The sequence below is a fragment of the Dinoponera quadriceps genome, unplaced genomic scaffold (genome assembly GCF_001313825.1).
Source record: "Dinoponera quadriceps isolate SergipeBrazil2010 unplaced genomic scaffold, ASM131382v1 scaffold120, whole genome shotgun sequence".
NCBI classification, from domain to species: Eukaryota; Metazoa; Arthropoda; class Insecta; order Hymenoptera; family Formicidae; genus Dinoponera; species Dinoponera quadriceps.
This window is the reverse complement of record NW_014554309.1, coordinates 2,530,614-2,551,675: the sequence shown is the minus strand read 5'-3', so window position 1 is coordinate 2,551,675 and position 21,062 is coordinate 2,530,614. Positions and strand designations below refer to the sequence as shown.

At 46.3% G+C, this 21,062-nt stretch overlaps 1 protein-coding gene across 8 annotated transcripts in view; it reads left to right on the top strand.

The window, feature by feature from the left end:
* Window positions 1-6: 6 nt before the first annotated feature.
* Window positions 7-21,062, top strand: part of LOC106744776 (sn1-specific diacylglycerol lipase alpha) — a 47,700-nt gene continuing 26,644 nt past the window's right edge. For 2 of the 8 annotated variants that reach the window (XM_014619816.1, XM_014619807.1), the window contains exon 1: window positions 8,271-8,462. In XM_014619816.1, the coding sequence (XP_014475302.1) occupies window positions 8,368-8,462 (95 nt within the window). In that variant the 5' untranslated portion in view covers window positions 8,271-8,367. Of the gene's footprint in view, window positions 153-740; window positions 1,016-2,870; window positions 3,540-5,946; window positions 6,092-7,127; window positions 7,184-8,270; window positions 8,463-21,062 lie in introns of those variants that run through there. The other 6 variants (XM_014619843.1, XM_014619836.1, XM_014619851.1 and 3 more) reach the window with 6 other exon arrangements.

Below are 21,062 nucleotides of genomic sequence, written 5' to 3'. Positions count from 1 at the left end.
TCCCGGCATCGCCGACGGCGTCTCTTGCCTGGTAAGCGTCCTGCTCCGAAACCCTTGCCTCTGGTGATCCCGCTGCGGAAGATATCGGGCCCACCGTCGATCGCGGGATATTAGAATGTTGAGATCAAGAACGTCGTCGACGTGAAGAGCAGGTGAATATACCGTGTCTTGAGTTATGCGGAAAACAATCGCGCGATCTAACGTTAGTACAAAGGCCGGCGTTTTGTATCGTTAGTTTTGCCATGGTTTTCACGCAATAATTAGACGCAATGCTTTACGGCTGCGAGTCGCCGAATATTGAGCCGCCTACACGCCGGTCTTCGTATCAATTGTAAGCACAATCGTATAACTGGGGCTTTCGACGGACGAAAGATACAGGCCGATACGGCTATACAATTTTCAAGATCGGTGAAACTAAAGCATCGAGCCGACACCTGTCAATCGCGTTCGAGCGCTTCAAAATGGCAGTCTTGCGTTCTCGATAATTCTCAAATTCCTGCGTGTTTACATTTATTGCCGGTGCACCATCGGTTTGGTATTTTTCGAAATCACTCGTACCTCGAAATCTAGAAAAAAACTCTGTTTATTTGGCTGTTGAGACGACAACACGAACGAACGTGCGGTATCAGCAGGCGATAGCAATCGCTGGCCGCGATAAATTCGTCAGTCCATAATTCACGCGTGACGCGATTGTTCGTCGACGTACGATAATTTGATTAGGGTGTATCGATTATTCGCAGATACCCGGCTTGGCAAAGATTTACGCCGCCGAGAGGGAGACAGAAAAAGAACGAGAGAGAGAGAGGGAGGGAGAGAGAGAGAGAGAGAGACGGGCCGTGTACCTTTCTTTTTCACTGTCGGCGGTACGTTCGATTTAAATTCGGTGCCAGCTGCACGAGATCATTCGCGTGGGTGTCTCCGGGTCGGAGAACTCGTATCGTGGCCGAAGGTCAAGACGAGATAATCCTAAACTGCATCGACAATTTCAACGGAATAGAATTCGAGTAATTAATGGGTAACTATTTTGGAATTTTCATGTTCTCCAAAAGACGTTTCCGGACGTGTGCACAGAAAAGAGGTTTCTCTAGACGAAAATACAAAAGAAATGACATTATTTGACGCAAAGACATTTATTGTATTTGAGAAACCAAACAATCCTGTTTGTTGAATCAAACGTTCGTTTGTTCGCTTTGTTCCGAGAGACAAACTTGTTTCAAGTTTCAAATCAAAGAAATTTCATTAAACCCAAAGGAACCTTTTTCTCTGTGCGTCTATATCGCCGGTGACAAGTGATTTTATGAAACATGTTCTCGCCGCATTGCACAAATATTCTCTTATATCGTTCGTTTACGAATTTCCTTTGAGCGCGCGTTTATCGCGGTTGCGATTTTATCGCATTCTTTCATTATCGGACACGCCGAAATTCTCCGCTCCGTTATAACGCTGATTAAATCTCTCGCGGAAGATTGTGCGCGCGCGCGAGATCGTCGTTTCGGCGGTGAACACCTCTCGCCTTCACGTCCCAGAAACGCCGTAATTATTTCGCGCATTCCACACGTCGCGTTTTTCGCGAAGTCGGTGCGAAATGTGCCGACGACTGAGTAATTTCAATTTTCCCGTCCCTCGGAGCGTCCACGCGCGCCGCCGACTCTCCGCGTTACTCGCTTCGCGCGCGAAACTCGGTCGCATCTCGAATTATCTCGCGGAAGTGACGTGAGAGAAGGAGCTTTTTCGCGATTTTCGACGAGTCGCCGCGCGGTTCCCTCGCATTTTACCCCCGTCAGAATTGAAAAAGAAAAAAACCGCATCTCCTCGCGATTTTAAGCGAATGACCCTCGCTCGATCGAGAAGTCGGGCGAAAAACGGCGCCGTAAATCCGGAGGATCGCGAAAATGATTAGGTAGGTTCCGCCGTGTTGTACGTCGTAAAAGATAATCGCGCGGAAAATGCTTGCACGGTCCTCGTGCGCGCAATTCGTTTTACATTTTACGGCGGCCGAAGGCAGAGGCGGTTCATTAAAGTCGATCGTGACAGCGGAGAGAATCTCGAACGAACCGTGCTTTTCGCGACGAGATTTACGAGACACTCTATTATCCGGCGCAACTTCTTCCCACGCTATTCAGAGATACTTAAACTCTTTAAACGCGAACTCTCTCGTCTTTTTTTCCGCGGCCGAAGTTCTCTCTTTCTCTCTCTCTCTTTCTCTCTCGTCCCCTCCCTCGCGCTCCTCTCGACGAAGTCGGAGCAATTTACTTGGCCATTTCGTAGTTCTCGAATAGCTCCGACTCCGCCGTCCGATCGAACGTTGTTCGCTAACGAGTCTGTCGACGAACACGGCGTATCGCCAGCAAACACGCTTCCTCGCGTCAATAATTAATCGCGTTCTCGCGAAACCGCGTGGTCTCGGCAAACAAATCATTTATCACGCTGAGTTGAAATTCTCATATTACTTGCACGTTCTTAAGAACAGTTCGCGTCTACTTGAATGGCCCGTAGACTAGTAAAACTTTATTTGAACGATACTCTAGTTATCTTCTCCCTTGAACCTCTAATTCTACAAATTTGCTTTGAATTTGAATGCCACTGAGAAAAACAACCTACGTTGAATCAATAAGATTACAAGGAAGGGTCATTAAGTGTCAGTGCACGGTTTAGTGCAATTATGAGAAAGTCAAATTACAAAGTAACATCTATAATATTCGATAATGTTACAAGATAAGCGCGTCTAAACGTCTCGATTTTGGACCTTCTTCAATAAGCTCGCAATCATAACCAGCTCCTGCTGTGTTGTGGAATTAAAGGTTTAACGCACAGGTCCGAAATATCCGACTCGGGTGAACCTACCTACATAGCGAATTCTTTTTCCGCAGAGCCAGAGGAGATTTCGAAGAGACCCGAGGAACTTGGGAAGACATTGCGCGACGCGGCAGGCTCGAGAGTTCTTGGAGAAAGCTCCGCGTAGTTTCCTCGTCGACGATCGTTAGCCAGTGATACATCATCGTCAACGTGAACCAGTGATACTGTTCGACGCCGGTCGACGAAGCCGCGATAGCGGCGCGATGCGGCGTCGCGCCGCTGCTCGTTGGTGCGTCGCGAGCTTGTCCGTAGGATGGACGACGAGTGTGGCCGACGGGGCGACGAGAGGAAGAGGAAGACGAGTGACCGTCGTTGTCAGTGCGTTGGACGCGCCGTGCGACGCCGGCGTCGGCGTCGTCGGTTGCCGTCGATTATTTACCGCGACCACCGGCTGCGTCCGAGCCGGACTCGTGCGGTGATTCGCGTGTGAAGTAGACCCGCCGTCAACGTCCACGAGCCGCTCGCCCAATTGGATGGAAGAGGAGGACGACGACGACGACGACGTCGACGACGACGACGACGACGACCAGGACGACGACGACGACGACGGCGGCGGCGAGGGAGACGACGACCACGGCGTGACGAGAGATGCCTGGTATCGTGGTGTTCGGACGACGCTGGAGCGTCGGCAGCGACGACCTCGTCGTGCCCGGCGCCTTCTTGTTCATCCTGCATCTTATATGGTGAGTGACGATCATACGTGTCTACGGGTACAGAGAAAGAGATTTCTTTGTACTTAGTACACACGTGTTTGTTCGATTTTGGTTTGTTTGAACAGCGTAATTTAATGTCAAACATCATTTTGCTTGAATAAAAATGTCGTGTTTCACTAGAATAAATCATGTTGTTTTGATAACAAAAATTACTTCGAGGAAATAATATTCGGCTTCCGGTAAAGAAAAATTCATTTCACTATATGTTAAATATTGTCTCACTGAAACAAAAAGTTCTTTAATAATATTTAACATAGTGTTAAACTTAACTTCTTTTAAATAATTTATTTCTTGTGACAACCATTGTAATGTTTGGATGAAAATATAAAAGAAATATGTTATTTGACGTAAAGATATTTATTGTTTGAGAAACCAAGGGTATTGTATTAAATCAAAAGACATCTTTTTCTCTGTGTAATAACAGGGTTGGGAAAGGTACTTTTGAAAAATAACTCGTTACCTATTGAAAAAAGTAACGCGTTACTTTTGTTATTATTATCCATTTACTAACGTGAAATAATCCTTCTAATACAATTTTATTCGTTGCACCTTTACTTGTCACTCATTGACAAATTTTCGTTATCGTTATCGTTATCGCTACTCAAGAAATTATTAAAAAGCAGTGGTTACAATTTCCGTTACTTTTTCAGAAAATTTTGGGGACCATTTTTTAGGATTCGCTCGCGCTCGTTTCATACGTATGTATTTCATGTGTATACAGTAACGATTATATTCGTTGTCGTTAATAAAAAAAATATAACTATGTCACTGTTACTGATGAAAAAATGTAACTTCGTAACGAAACTATTATTGAAGAAAAGTAACTTGTAACGGTAACGGCGTTACAAGTAACGTATTACTTTTCAACTCTGCATAATAATACGGTAACAATGAATAATGATTACATGACATATTGAGAAAACGGAGGAGTTTTTTACGTGGGGTTCGAGATCCGCACTGCGAGAAATTGAAATAAGAGATACGAGGTCTGAAAGAGACACCTCGATGCAAAGTCGTGGCATAACATAAATCGCTCGCAATTTATCGCGTGATCGCGTGACATCGCAAAGGTTGCAATATAAATTCTGAGGTCGAAGATCGCGATGATCCGATTTTCAGCCGGAGTAGACACGCAGGAAATGAGAACGTTTATCGGGGAAAAGGGGGAGGGGCAGCAGGCGACCAGGAATTTCGTTTCCGTCTTAGTGGAAAATTGAGGGAGAAAAATTCTTACGGACGCGCCAATAATGTCAAGACTTGTATTTATTGTGCGTTCACTCGCTTGAAGTCCATTTTCGTACGAGCATAATTGCGCTTGTCTCGTTCTAAATTCACGCAAGCCTATTCGATAAGTTAATCGTGCATATCTGTGGGCGTTAACAAGTGTGCGCAGTGTTGTCTCGAATCGGAATTTGCACAGCTCGTAACCTTCACAAATAACGCGTTAACGCAGTAATGCGCCGCACCTGGCTGGAAAATTATTAATCGCGATCGGCAATCATTTTCAAGAGGGGCTATCGGCTCGGTGTAACGTTCCACTTTTGAAATTATTTGCCCAATTAAAGTCGCCGGTTCTGCCGTGTTCCATACGTACAGGAAGGACACGTTGGATTTGGCTCTGCTAAATTTATCGTCCCTCGTGAATCCAATTTTACTGAAATATTTTTATCATTTTCTCTCTTCCTTCTCCTCTCTTTCTCTCTCTCTATCTCTATTTCTCTCTTTCTATTTGTAATATTAATATAACCCTATTAGCAACGCATAATATTTCATTTTCGAGTCATCGTTCGACCTACATTGGATTTTACGTATGCAAGAGCCGGCAATTAGGAACTCTCTCGCGAATTCCGTTCAATTCATTTCCTCTGCGATCTGCTAATTGATCGTACGAATATTGGTATGTATCGCAAGCATCCGCTTAGGGAGCTGCGAGATTATCCGCGAATGTGAGATGAGCCTGAGCTCGTTTCTGTGCGCAGCACGAATTCGGTAAGGGAGATTGGTGGAAGCAAAATTTCACAGTATAACTCAACGTTCAAGTAAACACGGAGGACGTGAATTTGTCCCTAACGTGTGATATCTTTTCGACAATTTTTAATCCCCCCGCGAGTTAATTCGCGAGCCGATCGCCCGTCGGATTTATTTTAACCGCGCGCGCGAACACAGCACGCAGAGAGCAGTAAAGATAATAATAATAATAATTACGAGCTTCTATTTTCGGCGTGTCCTGAAAACATCGTGAGACGATTATTATTCGCGTGTCTGCTTTCCCCGAAACAATCGCACGCGTCGCTCGGCGCACGAATCGCGATATACTCGGATGCTGAGAGGCCGAAGAATCCGCGCGCTGAATGCCAGTTTTACGTCGAGCTTCTCGCGCGATGGAAACCGCAATTTTCGCGATTAGCGCGACGACGCGCGAAAATAGTGGCGTGCCGCAATAAACGGGGGATCATTTTCAAGAGTGCACGAGAAAGAGAGAGAGAGAGAGAGAGCGCGGCCTTGATTATTCTTGGAACGGGGTATTGGTTTGTTATTTTCAGAGTTTGTTGTGTGTAAACGCTTGGACATTAAGAATCCTCTTTCGCGCGTCGCTTTGAAGCCGGCCTACTCCGTCGAAAGCGTCTCGTTTTCGCGGCGTTTTCGCGACGCGTCCTTTCCGGCCGATATCCTGATAGTTGAAATGTCGACTGGCTATTTTAACGCTCTTAGTTCGCGTTTGCTTTCAGACGTTCTATAGAATAATAAAAAGCTACTATCGACGATATCACTCACTTCTCGACGCTCCTCTCTCTCTCTTTCTCTCTCTCTCTCTCTCTCTCTCTCTCTCTCTCAAATTTTTAATTCAAATTTTATTTTAACGTTACATTGAACAATTCATTTCGCCAGCCGAAACAGTGAAAACGGAAATTTCAGATATCAGAGTCAATAAGTGAGCGTAAATTGTATTATTAGAATTGATATCGAATCTATTTTTCTATCTCTTAGCTCCTACTGTTGTAAAAATAGTGTCGTAGATTTTGAGGTTTAATACAGAGACTCGAAAATTTCGACTCGGGGTCACGGTCGGTTGATTGTTGAACTTCCACAGCCGTTAGATGCAAGCCAAAAAGCCGCTCATTAATAAACCGCAATCTACATATCGGTGACATTAGATATTCATCGCATTGGGGGAAGCGTCGTGATTGACGGGACAACTGCGTGGAAGTCGCTATACGTCGAGTTCGTAAGACTCGCTCGGTAATCGTCGTCAGCTCTGCAACAGGATGTCTTCACAATCGACCGCTCTTGGTCTTTTATTATTTTTTCACGTGCATCTTCCGTGCGACGGTCATTGTTTTGCAGGATGAGTCAGTCGCGCGCGAAACACTCTTCTTGTGCATTATTATTAGCGATGATCGGGAATCGCTTCTCTCTCTCTCTCTCTCTGTCTCTCGTGGTGCAACGTGTGGCGCGGCTCGAGATATTTCGAGATACCACCTGCAAAATAACATTCTGCAATTATGAGATCGATCGCGCGCGCGAGAGGCGGGAATTGCGCGACCGCGACGATTTAATAATCGCGTGATAATTATGCGATGGGGGAAGGGGGGTCTCTCATCGAAACTCGCGTGGTAAATATTTCTTTTCCAACGCCGTTCGTAGCAGCTGAACTCGTTGATTCCCGTAGGTTCCGGTGTGATGCAGAACCCACCTTTACAATCCTCGACGAAATAATCGCGCCGAATAACTGAACGTGTAGCGCGCGCGGATGGGAGGTAACTTGGCGGTGGCCCCTTTCATTCCCGACACCGTCACCACGGGCGAATTGCTCGAGTATTTGACGCATGAGTCGCGGCTTTAATCCCATCGCGATCTGAGCACGTATCATGAAACGCCTGGCCGCCGCCTATTATGAAACTGTTCGGAAAAGTTTCCGATTGAAAGGGCTCGATTATTCCGTAGATTTTTCTTGTGTTTTCCAGGGAATAACTGAACGGTTCCGATCGAAAACCTTTCCGAACGGTTCCATAAGCGTCGGTTTACAATAGGTATTTTAAGCCTCAAGTCTTAAGCCCCAAGTCTTAAGAAATTGACCAGTCGCAGTGAATTATTCTCTTCATGATCGGGAACGTTCAATTTATTCCCTGGATCTCTACGACGTTTTCTGAGGAGAACGGAATTATTCCATGTCCATAACAGCCCGAGGTATGTATTATGGATTTGTTCGGAACCGACTCCGATGGGAATTTCTTAATTATTCCCTAGATTTTTCCCTTTGTATTTTACATGGAATAATTGAGCGATTCCGATCGAGGTATCAGTTCCGAATGAGTCCATACAGCTCGAGCTTTCAATTCCCACTTAGATGCGTGGTGAAGTCGCGGCGAAGTCAAAGTCTTCTTTCCACCCCAGAGTTCCGTTCCGTCCGTTTCGTCCGGCACACTTCGCGTCCCTTCGAGTCCCGATTTGAATTTCGGGTCGGCGCGCTCGCGTCATAATCGCGAAATCTCACACGGAAAGGTGGCGAAGCGAGCGAAACGGAGAAAACGACGTCCCAATGCGGTTCGCGCGCGAATGTCGCGTGTTTGGGGAAACTGGTAGATAGCGCGCCGATAGGCTAATGCACAACATGAATTTCGTCGGCCGGCATGGCGCGTCGGTCGGCGGTTCGACCGGTCCGGTCGTTCGCCTTTTTCAGTACACGCTCCCGCTCCCCGTCGGTCGGTCGCCGTTCATTCGCTCGCTCGCTCGCTCGTTCACTCGCTCGTTCGCTCGCTCGTGTAGGTTATGTCACCGTGGTCCGCGTCCCCGCAGGATGCCGAGTCTGATCGCATTCGGCAGACGATGGAGGGTCGGCAGCGACGATCTCCTGCTACCCGGCGCTGGTCTGTTCTGCGTCCATCTGCTCGAGTGAGTACTCCATTTTCTTGCGTCGCTCGCCTGAGTCGTACATCCGAGGGGTAGATTTCGCAGAGGCGAAAATTTGCCGCGCGTTTCTGCCTAACGACGCTGTAATAAGGGGTGCAGCGAGTGAATAATTCGATTTAGCCGGGAGGGAGGCGGGGATAGAGGATTTCTCGTCCCGCTGATTCGCGTTCCGAAAGAAGCGCGCGTGATGCCAATGATCCAGAGAGCGGACGGATCTATGAATAGTTGATTGAGTCAATCGACCGGCCGAGTGAGACGGAGAGAAAAAGAGAGAGAGAGGGAGAGAAATAAAGAAAAGGGAGGGATAATAGAATCCCCCGAGGGAAATATCGCGTATGTGTCTTTATATTTTATCTATATATCTTGACAATTTCTCGCGAACGAGGCGGCAGAGATAACGAGATATTCGCCTTGGATAGCACTAATAAACTAATAAACACGAGAGAGAGAGAGAGAGTTCCTCTTCTCGGGAAGATATTTTTCGCGCAAATACGTCCGTCCATTGCTGATTAGCATTTCGCGAAACGAGGTATTTACGGCAGATAATTGCGCAGATAATAGCCGCGGAGATGTCGCGGCGGGTCGGGAAATGTTTTTTCGGAAGAGAGCTCCTGCTACTCGGGCGTCCGCATCTTCCGAAGGATAATAAAATGTGTCATCGCGTTTGTATTTGCGGTCCGAGGTGCGAGCCGGGCGGATTGCATAAGATAAACATCGCTACCAGGAGAGAGAGAGAGATACAGAGTAAAATACGCCGTTCGGAAAAGCGTTGGGATAAGCGCCGCTTACACGGCGATGCAATGCCCGCTTATCGATCGCGCGCGAGTTTACGCTCGTACAACATCCTCCCGGCACGTTTTTATTCGCTCTCCTACGTCGTGATTTCCACTCGTGCGTTCATTACGTACGCGACATGTACGATCGCGTACGTACTCCCGCGGAACAACGTTTCCCGTCCCCGAACTGGAATTCAATAAAGGTGGATCCAGACCGAGCGACCGAGCATGAACAATATCCGCGAGCGAAAAATAAGGACGGCGCCACACCAAGAATAGGACGCGTTCGATCTCGTGTCGGTATATAAAATGAAATGTGTTTGTTCACACTCATTTTTCGGACTCGTTCGCGGGATATTCGTACGTGCTCGTTCGTGCTTGACCTAGGTGTGCACGCACGAAACTTCGTAACCGCCGCAAGTCCCGCGCTTCGCGCGCTCGGATCGTTAAAACTTGCGACTCTTGAGGTTTATAAAGGCGAGCTTCCGCCAGATCCGTGTCGACCGCGTACATACACTGGGGGTCTCGTGAACTCGCGTGGTGGTTGCGCCTTCTGACACATTTCGGCATATAAGTATCTGGTATAATAATCACGCTGCGGTCGATCGTTCGCGAGAAATGTAATCGGCATGCGTGCCCGCATGCTATTGCTAATACGTAGAAACAAATAATTAATACCGATTCAATTAGTTCTGGTTAAAATTCTAGGAAATGCCGCACAAATGAGAATGCCGTGTTCCACTCGCAATTCTCTCTCTCTTCTCTTCTCTCCCCTCTCCATTTCGTCTATCTCTCTCCGTTCATATAAATCAACCTTATCACGCTTAATGACTGATGGAAAGAGGACTGTTTCATGAAATTACGGGGTAATTAGTTGCATTATGAAACACATCCTCGATGGCCTTGAATATAAATTGCCGAAGTGAGGCTCCTTCGAAAAGTTTTAGCCGACGGTCGTTGTTCGTAAATAAAAATAAAGAAATGTCAATCTATGTTGTTCTGTGCCCCGAGACATGTGTCGCTTTTAAGATTAAGATATTCTGCTTTCTTTTGCATATCTTTATAGTTTTACTTCTATATTCAAGCAAAACGAGATCTACGACACATGAGCTGATGCTTTCCGCACAAAACGAGGTCTATAATAGCATGTTTCAAAGGTGTACAACTTTCCATGCAAAGCGAGGCCCCAACTGACATCATGTGAAAATCACCAGAGATGTATTCTTGAAAATAAATACTTATTTTACATTTTACCGAACATCGAATATTCAGGAATTTATCCCAAATTTACGTACTTACATCTCGAAAGTCATCGCTGATTAAAAAGAAGTTGACATTAACCGGCACTCTTACCTCTACAATGTATGTCAAGATCAAATGCCCCATCGGAGGTGTGTCCCTTAATGCAAATAATTACCAATTACAGCCACGAATGGCGCAAACGGTCGTGTTTTCGGTAAAAAGAAAAGCGAAAGGAAAAAATATTTACCAGTCAACGATCGATTATCGACATTGATTTATGCAGCACTTGCCGGTCATAAAAGCGATTTACCAGTCGATCCTCTTTCCGTTGTGTAAAGAAACGTCGCGTAAGTATTCGCGAAGAATATATCGCACGACAAACACGAGTGCGGTCGGGCCGCGTCTTTCCCGGAATGTCTCTGTTTTCTCCATTCGCTCCATTCCCCTCCGTCGACTAACAAACTTTCGGTCTCAGACGGATCTGTTTTCGAGCTCCGACCTCTTCATGTGGTCGACATGTCGCGTCGTTTCCCGATACGGCGGTCGCGCGCGCGCGCGACGCTATTTCATCCCACCGGCAGTCCGCGCACTTTGACTCGGACGAAATTCTGAGCGTTTTCGATAAATTGCAACGAGTGTGCGCGCGGAAGTATATCGTATATTTTTCCAGACCGCGATGTTGCCCGAGTCACGCCCGCACTCGAGTTACAAATACGCGAGCCCGTAACCATCAAACGGCACCGCGCGACATTTCACATTTCGAAAGTAAAGTATTAACCCCCGGCCACCCGCGACTTCGGACAACTAAGCTGACACGGCGGGATCGGTTTGACCTGAATAAACACATGGTGCGCTTTATTTCACGTCACTTTGATCGAACGTTCCGCTGTTTTCCTTCGCGCGAGAACGAGGCAGCGTGCGAGAAAAATTGACGAGAAATTAGAGGGAGCGAAAAAGGGAAACAAAGAAAAAACGAAATTCAAAGTTTAAGGGTGACTCGTCGATGAAGCCACGCGGCAAAAGTTACGCGCCCGTCGTTTCCTCTCTATCCGTTTCCTCCGGATCTCTCGAGTATTCCTTCGCTGTGGCGCGCAGGTGTCCTAAACCGAACTTTTTCTATTCCTCGTCCATGCGCCAAGTAGAAACGATGAACACTCTGCGTCTCGTGATCTCTTTCTCCTAGTGGACGTCCCGCTTGCTCAAAGTTGCAAAAAGTCGCGGCCACGATCGATACGCCACGTGCGAGCGAGCGAACGGCAGCTTTTGTCTCCGAATAGTGTTCTACACCCTCTCTCTACGGGCGCTATGAATCATTTAAGGGTGACTCCACATCGTCATTGTGCCACGTTGATCATCGTGAACTCCCTGTTATACAGCGTACTGTAAAACCTCTATATATATATATTTTAATGACCGATATCGCGCGATCAATCGATGCGAAGGAAAGCGTGCGAGATTGCGGATAGCTACTCTATAAATCGTATACAGAGAAATCTCACTTTTGAAACAAATGAAAAATTGGTATTTTTATGTGATGAACGAAATAATAATGAAAATATTGTCGCTTCGAAATCTCAAAGATAACTCGAACTTTGAGTGAATTCTGACTCCATATCCCTGTTACCCCATTTACTTCTATTCTTTGATCTTAATGATATCTTAAATATTCATTTTCGCTATTTTAGCGTCAAGATAGGTGGTTCAAGGGAGTTCTGAAGCGAGATCTGTAGAATTAAAGATTCAATGGAGAAGTTAACAAGTGTTAGTATCGTTAAAGTAGGTTTGTACTTGTCTTATAGACCATCTAAATAAGCGCAAACTATCTTCAAGAGCGCCAAAGTGGCATCAAAATTTCAACTCGGTATGAATGTTTCAGTCGATCGGAGCGAATATGTTTCTGCGACGGTGGAATACATTAGATTCACGCGTTTCAATTCCGAACGAAAATATTCGCTCGACGGTTCAGAGTGGAAGAATTCACCTTGAATGAGCGAAAGTCACTCGAATTCGAGTGACTCGATGGTTGCTTTACTTTTCGAATGAGATTTCACTCCGAGAAATCTGGAGAATATCGATCGTCTCAGCGTGATTCCGCACTTGTCAAAACGAAAAAAAGCAGCCGTGGGATGCCGAGCTAACGTAAAAACAAATCAAACGCGGTACTTTGTGCCGCACGAGCTTGCACGCGATCGATACGGAAACTCGATCTCGATTTTACCCCCTTCCCCTCCCCTCCCTCGCGAGAAGGCAGAAGTCGCTCCTCTTGCACTCTCGCGATAGAAACACAAGGTGGTTATTAGTGCGTCAAAGTTGCCTCTGCCCTGTGTACACGAGCCATTAAAAATCGTTGTAACGTTATCCGCATGCACGTGTACCGAATACTATTTTTTCCCCGGTCGCGCGGCCGGCTATGTATAGATCCCGAGCCTATAAGCTCGTCGTGATTTAAAGTACGTTAGGTACGCGTCGCGCCCAACTTTTGCACTTTATTTACTTTTCTCTCTGGTAGTCTTTCCGCGCGTGTAATACCCGAGCGAAGTAGTTGCTCTGACCTTTTGAAACACAAGTTTCTCTTGACTATAATGTTCAACTGTTATTCAACTAGTCAGCTGCGCGATATGACAGGTTGGGGGAGACACTTGTGACTGGGTAAGTTGTGGCAGTTGAATTTAACGATGATTTCTTTATTTTCGCCGACCTGTGCGAGACTTGAGAACGTCCCTTACCGCTGTGTTTCCTGTGCTCGTTGAAACGTGCTCGGTGGAAAATCGTGCGAACCGTGTACTCACGTGACCCAACATCTGTCACGCGACTTTCCCCAGCAACTGTGACAACCTATTCGGCGAGTGGAACCGCGATTATTACAGATGCAGTTGTTCCGTTATTGATGTTGAGAGGAAATTACAGCTCTGCCGGTCACTGCGATGTTTCTCGTTGCCCGGAGATTTTTCACTTATTTTATCGTTAACCGAGGCTCGATAAAAACCGATTGTCGTTACCCCAGTCGAAATTTTAGTTCTACAGTAAATCTATTTAATTCTTCATCAAGTCTTCGAATGAAGAAAACGGCAATAACTTTCCATTTGTAGCATCAAAAGAGCACGATAAGGAGTTGAGACCTCCCGAATCGAAATTCTAATTCTGTATTAAGTTTTCAAATGGAGAAAACAGCAATAATTTCCCATTTTACACAGTAGTGCCCCTTTGAAGACTCAAAGACAATATAGAACCAACTAAACTCAACGTAAAAGTAACGTTTCGATTCAGGTACTTTCAGCGGAGCGCAACAATGCCTGTTGAATGTCGCGAGCGAGTGCGTTCGGCGCTCTTTTCCTCATTTTCGACGCACCTCTCGAGTCGTCGATCGCGGCCCACTTTAACCGTCCTGAAAGTGACAGGTCGGCAAAGTTTGACAAGCGACAGCCGCGTTACGCAACAGTCTCCGAAATAGAAGCGTTACGCTTCCTCACCGGGCGCAGACGTCTTCTTCCGACGTCGCGACTTCTCGTCCTAAATCGACGTCCAAGTTCTGCTCTCTCGACATCACCCTTTCGCACCGTTTTCCCCTTCATTTCGTCGTCACTTCACGTTTACGCAACTCGCGTGCGACTTTGTTACCAGGCATCTCCTCCGTTCATCGCGTCACCATGTGCCGAGTACATAGCGCGGCATTCTTAATTAAATTACGTCGTGCAGGCGCGGAGAATCGCGGTATCTCATTCAGCAATCTCGTCATTGTCATTCCTCCGGAGTGCGCCGTAATATGCGAGGTGAAAAATGGCGACAGTTGCGAATCGGAATACACGACATCTAAGTAGCCGCAAACTATGTGAGAGCGTGAAAGTAGCGTCAAAATTTCGACTCGTGTCGCAAACCCACGAGCACCCCCGATTCACCCCGCGGCGGCCGCCGGTGTATCGAAAGATTGTATACTCGCGTGAAAAACATACTCGATAAACGCACGTGGGAGTTAAAAAAAAACACCACGCGTCCCCACGAGCGTGTACACAACGAGAGTGGGTGCGCGTGCGCGCATGGAAAAGGGAACATGAGGGAAAATATTTATGCGCGACAGTAATTGCATCATAAATATTTTTTTTTTCTTTCCCGAGACGGTCTCGAGATTTTCTCGGGGATCCCGTACGTGAGCGAACGGACGGACGGGCGGACGACATGTCTTATTCATGGGCTCTGATGCCGCCTTATCACGCAACCGGGTTGCCGTAACTTTTACCACGTTTTGCAGTTTTCGACGCGGATGAGGCTCGACGACGTTCGCGCCGGTCGGTCGACGCCGAGCGATAATTTCTTCACCCGGGGTCACCGGCGACCGCGGACTCTGCGGTCCGCCGATATTTTAGCGATGACGCTGCGGATCGTCGTGCGACACAGTTTTTTCCGTGCGATAAGTCCCGCGCTCGATATTACGCATTCCTCACGCGCCCTGCTTATCGCTGTTACGCCGGTGTGTCATCGAGTTTTTACTTGCAATCGACGGAGTCATGCGCGAGGCAAAGTCTGCGTTTCGCGAGTACTTCGAGGAAATTTATTATTCATCGAGTAGCATTTCGCGTATTCGGGAGAGAAAGGAAGCGTTAGATCATCGTTGAGCGCGTTGAAGTTTGCAAATTCATTGTAATTCACCACGACCGTTAACGTCCACGATCCGTCGGCCGCGAGTCGTATTTCAAGTATGATGGTCCTTTTCTTTTGGCCGATCGACGAACCTCGAGTTTGGAGTCCGTCCACGTGGGGCCAGCTGACGGGTGCATGGATCCTCGCCAGATTTCTCATTTACATCGGCTTACTGATGCTTAACGAACACACCGAAGTTTTATGAATGCCCCCCATCTGTGTGCTCGCCGTAACTCAATCTGTCTCCGCTCGAAGCCGATTAATTACCGGCGCGATCGCGGCTGTTACGCTCTCTTCTCGCGAAACGACTTGGCCGGTTAATAGACAAATGACGCTGCGACGGGACGAGGGAGCGACTGACGTCGGCTATTTTTCGTCCAACAAACGATTCGCGCGTCTTCGAGGAGGGGTGGTCGAAAGCAACGGGGGTCCACCGAACGATTCGGCATCCCCGCGTTCACGAAGTGAGCGCGAGGGTGCAGAGGATCCTTCCGACGCGGCGATGCAAATCCACCCGCGTCCCCTCCGCGAGATTCGCTATGCGGCTCTCCCCTTCGACCTATCGAGACGAACGTAGGTTCGGGTTGTACAGGACGCGTCAGAAACTATCGTCGCGGCGTCTGTGGAGTCTTCGATGAATTTGGCGTGTCCGGCTCTCCGTCGCGAAAATGCAATTCATATTTCTCGAGATTACCACACATTATATCTCAGAAATCAAATGTGAGACCAAAATTATCGAAATCTGTTAGAATTCGATACATCTAAGATCGACTATGAAATTTTCCAAATTGTTTTTCTTTCCCTCAGACTTCAGGCTCTCAAGTCGGAGAGTCGTGATTGATGGTCATGGATTTCAGTCATTGATGGTCGAAGGGTTATTAGCTTTCTCGAAATGTCGAAAATCTTCGTTTTACTTTGGTTTGTAGTGTGCGAAGTGTGAGTAGGAAAAGTCTGAGACCCATCTGAGGCAACCTGTACAGTACTTCATCGTGATAAATGGCCCTTTGTCTCCGAAGCTCGTAACGCTCAGAGAGATGGCAGTTTTGGTCGTGCTCGAATATAAATGATCGCTCAGATGGAATTTTCGTCCCGCGTAACACTCGGTTTTTCTCTCGGAACTCAAGCCTGTCCTATTTACCGCGGAGACTAAGAGCGGGTTACGTCCATGAGAAAATCATACTCGAGAGCTAACACGAGTCCCGACTCGAATTTTCATGCTACTTTGACGCTCTTAAGGATAGTTTGCGTTTGCTTATAATTAAATAACTTATAGACTAATAAAAAGTTACTTTGATGATACTGTACTTCTTAACTTCTATATGTGTGTGTATGTGTCTTGAAACTTTAATTCTACAGAGTTAATTTTAATACTAACGTTGCGAAACAACCTAAACAGACGCTGAAACAGCGAAAATGGAAATTTAAGACATCATAGTGGTCAAAGTAAAAGTAAATTATATTCTTAGAATAGAAATTTAACCTATCTTGCTTAGTTCCTGCTGTGTTGCAGAACTTAAGGTTTAACGTGTACGGAGAAATAAAGTTTAATTGAATTAACGTGAGATTGAACGAACGCGTTTTTGTTGAAGGCAACAGAATCTCTGGCTCTTATGAACGGAATTTCGTCCTTAGAGCCAGAAATTCAGTCCCCTTCGACAAAAACGTGTTAGTGGGTTTCTTCATTGTCACGTTAATTAGATCGGACGTTTTTCTCCGTGCAGGGCCAAAATTCCGGCCGGAGATCGTATCCGCATCATGCTCTCGTGCATTTCTGTTGAACCGAAGACATTCTCTCCCCTTTGTCTTCGATATTGCGTGTCAACGACACCACGATTGAGTTGTCGATCGATCATGCGGTCGTCGGGCGACTTGATTCCCCTATCAAACGCGATTAACGCTAACGACATTAAGCCAACTCCGCTGTTCGATGCAGCGACAACGAGTATGCGGTTGTATCGCGTTTACGTGTGCACATCGCGCATACATGAGAGAGACGCATTGTTCGCTCGCGAGAGTTTAATTTGGTTAGGATCATGTTCGCGTCGGATTCGAGGCATCGCTCGCGATAATCCGTAAGGATTCCCCGGTGAACTTTGCCGACCGCGGAAGTGTCCGCCCTTTCCGCCGAACGAGCAGTTCCCTCGCGGTCGTTTAGCTTCTGTCTTCCTGCTGTTTCGCCGCATTGGCAAGTCCTTGTTGCATAACTCATGTCGAAAATGCCACGAGAAGGGTTCCCGGGACAGCGATCTCCCCTTTTGATCGAACGGGAGTCGCGAAGTCGCGGCAACACTTGCGCGAACTTCGGCCCGGCGAAACGTCGAACGCGCGAGCGCGAATATCGAGCTTCGACCGGCCGGATATGAAAGACGCATCCAAATGTCGGGGGTCGCGACGGCACTGCGGCACCGGCGCCCCGCGTCATGGAAATTTCTGAATTAAGCCGGACGCGCGTGCTAAATCGATCGCGTTAGTCGTGTTAATCCCGCGACGGTCCCGCGAATCGGGAAAGTTTCGGCTAAACCTGTTTGAACAGTCTATTGTTTTAAACGCTGAAAAGAGCGAAAGCGGAAATTTCAGACGTCATCGGTTAATCAAAGCAGGAGTAAGTTATATCATCAGAATTTGAACCTATTTTGTTACCTTCGTTCTCATCGTATTAAAGGTTTCACTTTTCGTACGTGTTTCTTGAGATTAGCGTGCTATTTTTAACTTCTATTTTCAATGTCTTCCAAATTAAAGGTACGATTCTGATGAAAAAATTACTATGATATTGAAGACTAATATGCGGACGTTGTACACAATTTTCGGAATTATTGGCCATTTTCTTGTGGAAATAGCCAGCGGTGTAAAGTTCATACTTTATAGCAATACTCGATATACATGTACATATGCACACATTTAACATACACCTCGAACGATACAAAGAGTGGAGGGATGGAGGAACTCTTCCCGCGGTCAAAAACGTCGCATTTCGTCGTATCATGTCTTCCTTATCTGCAAGCTCGTGGGAGAAAAGAGAAAAAGTAGAAGAGAAAGTTCGACGAGAGAATCGTAATTTACGGATGGCGAATTATAAAGGAGCTCAGACGTGTATAGCGACGTCTCGGGCGAATTAGAACGGCGATATCGCGGAAGTGCAGCTCGGAAATTGCACGAAGGAGAAGCATCGTCGCGGATTTTTATCCACCTCCTCCGTCCCGCGGTTCTGCCTTCCCCTCCCGCTCCCCCCTCGCTGCAAAATAACATTGATTGTTCCAGTTTCGAAGTATTGATGCAGCAGCCCAAATTTCTCTCACGCCGCTCGTATTTCTCCCCCTCCCCCCTCCCCTTTCCCCCTCTCTTTCTCATTCTGTCTCTCATCTCTTCTTCTTGGCATCTACTCACGCGTTCCACCACGCCACTCTTGAGCTCCTCATCCGTAAAATCGACGGTACAGCTGTCACGAGCTTGTTCCGGTAATTACGCGGTTTCGCCTCTTCTTCGCGAGAACGTGTGAATGCTGACTACTTAGTTTGTCACTCACGGCAAAAACATGTGGATCTCGTTCCTTGCGACGAAATAAAGGACACGTAAGCTGGTACTTTTCTCGTGGACGTTTCTCGCGTCGAGCGAGATCTCTTATTGTTGGAGTTGAAGTCGTTGGAGAACTTCGAGCCGCGGTTGTCGCGCGAGAATCGCCTCGAGCGAAGTAATGGGATCGTTGCAATAAACGATTCTCCCGCTTTCTCTTTGCACGTTAACGTCGACTAAATCTAAGGACTAATTAGCAATTACGCGCTTGACGATACTATAATTCGCCGGCGGAATAACAGTGCGACAACACTCGTTCCGTATTTGCCGGCGTGCTCGAGCTTTCGTCGCTCTCTCGTGGTCGATAGCGATTGACATCGCGAAAGTGCGCTTCACGACTGGAAATAGTCGCCGAAATCGGGGAGCGCAAAAGATGGAGAGAGACTTGGAGAGCTTCGGCGAAGCTCTCGGCGAGCAGAAAATGCAGGTAGAAAACTGGAACGTAGAAAGTGTCTATGCGTGGGAAATTATTAGACATTAGACATCTTTCGCGACGCGACGCCACAAAGGTCGCGTGACCTACTGACCAGCCGCTTCTTCGAAACTCGTCTTTAGATCAAGGATACACAATTCGCTCGTTGTTGTCTCTTGGCATGTGTGATTCCGTTTGTGAGACTTGAAACGGGGCGATAAACACAGTCCGGCGAGAGTTGCCGTCCACAAAGTTGAACGTCTATTTATTTTCAATACACACCGTTAGCTGTGTCTGATTTTTTTTTTTTATACACAAACGGTTTCTTTATTTTTATACTTCATTGCGAAAATATGATATTCTTTATGGCGCATTTTATTTTATTCCCATGGAAATCTCTACATACGGAGAAAAAAATTTCTCTGGATTTTAGCATACATGTTTGTCCGACTTGGGTCTATTTAATATAAATAGCATAATTTAATATCAGTGTAATTTAGTTTGAATGAAAATATTTCATTGTTGCTTCATTAAAGTAAATCGCGTTACTTGATAGAAGAAACAGTATTATTTGGAGGAAATAATATTTGGTTTTCAAAAATATTCATTTCATCGTATATTAGATATTCCTTTCCACTGAAACAAAAAGAAGCTCTTTGATATTTTTCTAAAATAGTGTTACTTCTTTCAAATAATTTACTGCTTGTGACAACTATTATAATATTTGGATGAAAATACAAAAGAAATATGTTATTTGACATAAAGATGTTTATTAAGAAACTAAGCAATTCTATTTGTTGAATCAAATATCGTTCGTTCCTTTGTTCCATTCCGAAAGACTTCCGTCTCAATTAAAGAAATTTTATTCAATTCAAAGAAATCTCTAAATATACAAAACGGGCGATCTCTCGTTTGGTTTGAGGATCGAGTCGTGTAACTATCACGTTTAGCCGACACGGTTATATAAAGTAGCACTGCTCGATAACGGATCGGAACAGAGACGATATTAGCGTTGAACTTTCGTTCATAGATTGACCTGATTTTGCAGGATTATCGAGGGAGGTCCCTCGAGAATGAAAAGCAGACGTTACGGCGCCTCCGTATGATCAACATATGCCGGACAGATCGAACTTATATGGAAAATCCTCGCGACGATTAATGTAATAACGTTATTGAGGCGGATGCGACAAAAATCGCGCACGAGATATCGCATAATCTATACTCGTCTGATTAGTTGATAAAATCTACTTCTAATTACGCTACGATAAACATGCAACTCGCAGTATATTGAGATCACCGAAACGATGTTAAAATGTCACGTGTGCGCATGTGTGACGTCGCGTCACAAAATTCTCTTAAAATAACATCGAAATTAATCACCCGGCGAACGGTGACGAAACTTATGGAAACTCACGCTTGTGTGGTATGTGAAGTGCGTTTTTAAATCTTGGACTAAACTCGCTGAAAGAGAGTCCAGGATGAATAGCTCGAGCTTGAATGGTCGGAGGACGGCTATTTTTTCGCTCGAGTAATTTTCGCGAAATACGGTAACGAGACGCCCGCCCGTCGAGAGGCGACCACGCTGAACCGAATGTGAAAACCATTGAGTCCACGAGATACGGCATTTTTCGCGGCCTGTTGTGCAAACGTCGACCTTTCCCGTTCCGTCAGATTTTTTCTGCAAGCATGCATAGCATCCGCCAATTAATGCGGCACTTTTTATTCACAAAGATGCGGCAAACAAAAGGGTTCCGCATCACGCAACTTTTAACGCAGACTTCGGATTTCGCGCTCTTTGTCCTCCTGTTATTGTACCTCGGTCTCTCGTGCGGACGTAGCGTTAACCTCGAAGACATTAATATCATCACGCGTCGACGGGCACATACGTGCGCATTGTGTGCAAATCTAACTTATGTTATTCGGGTACACGACCTAAATGTAATATGT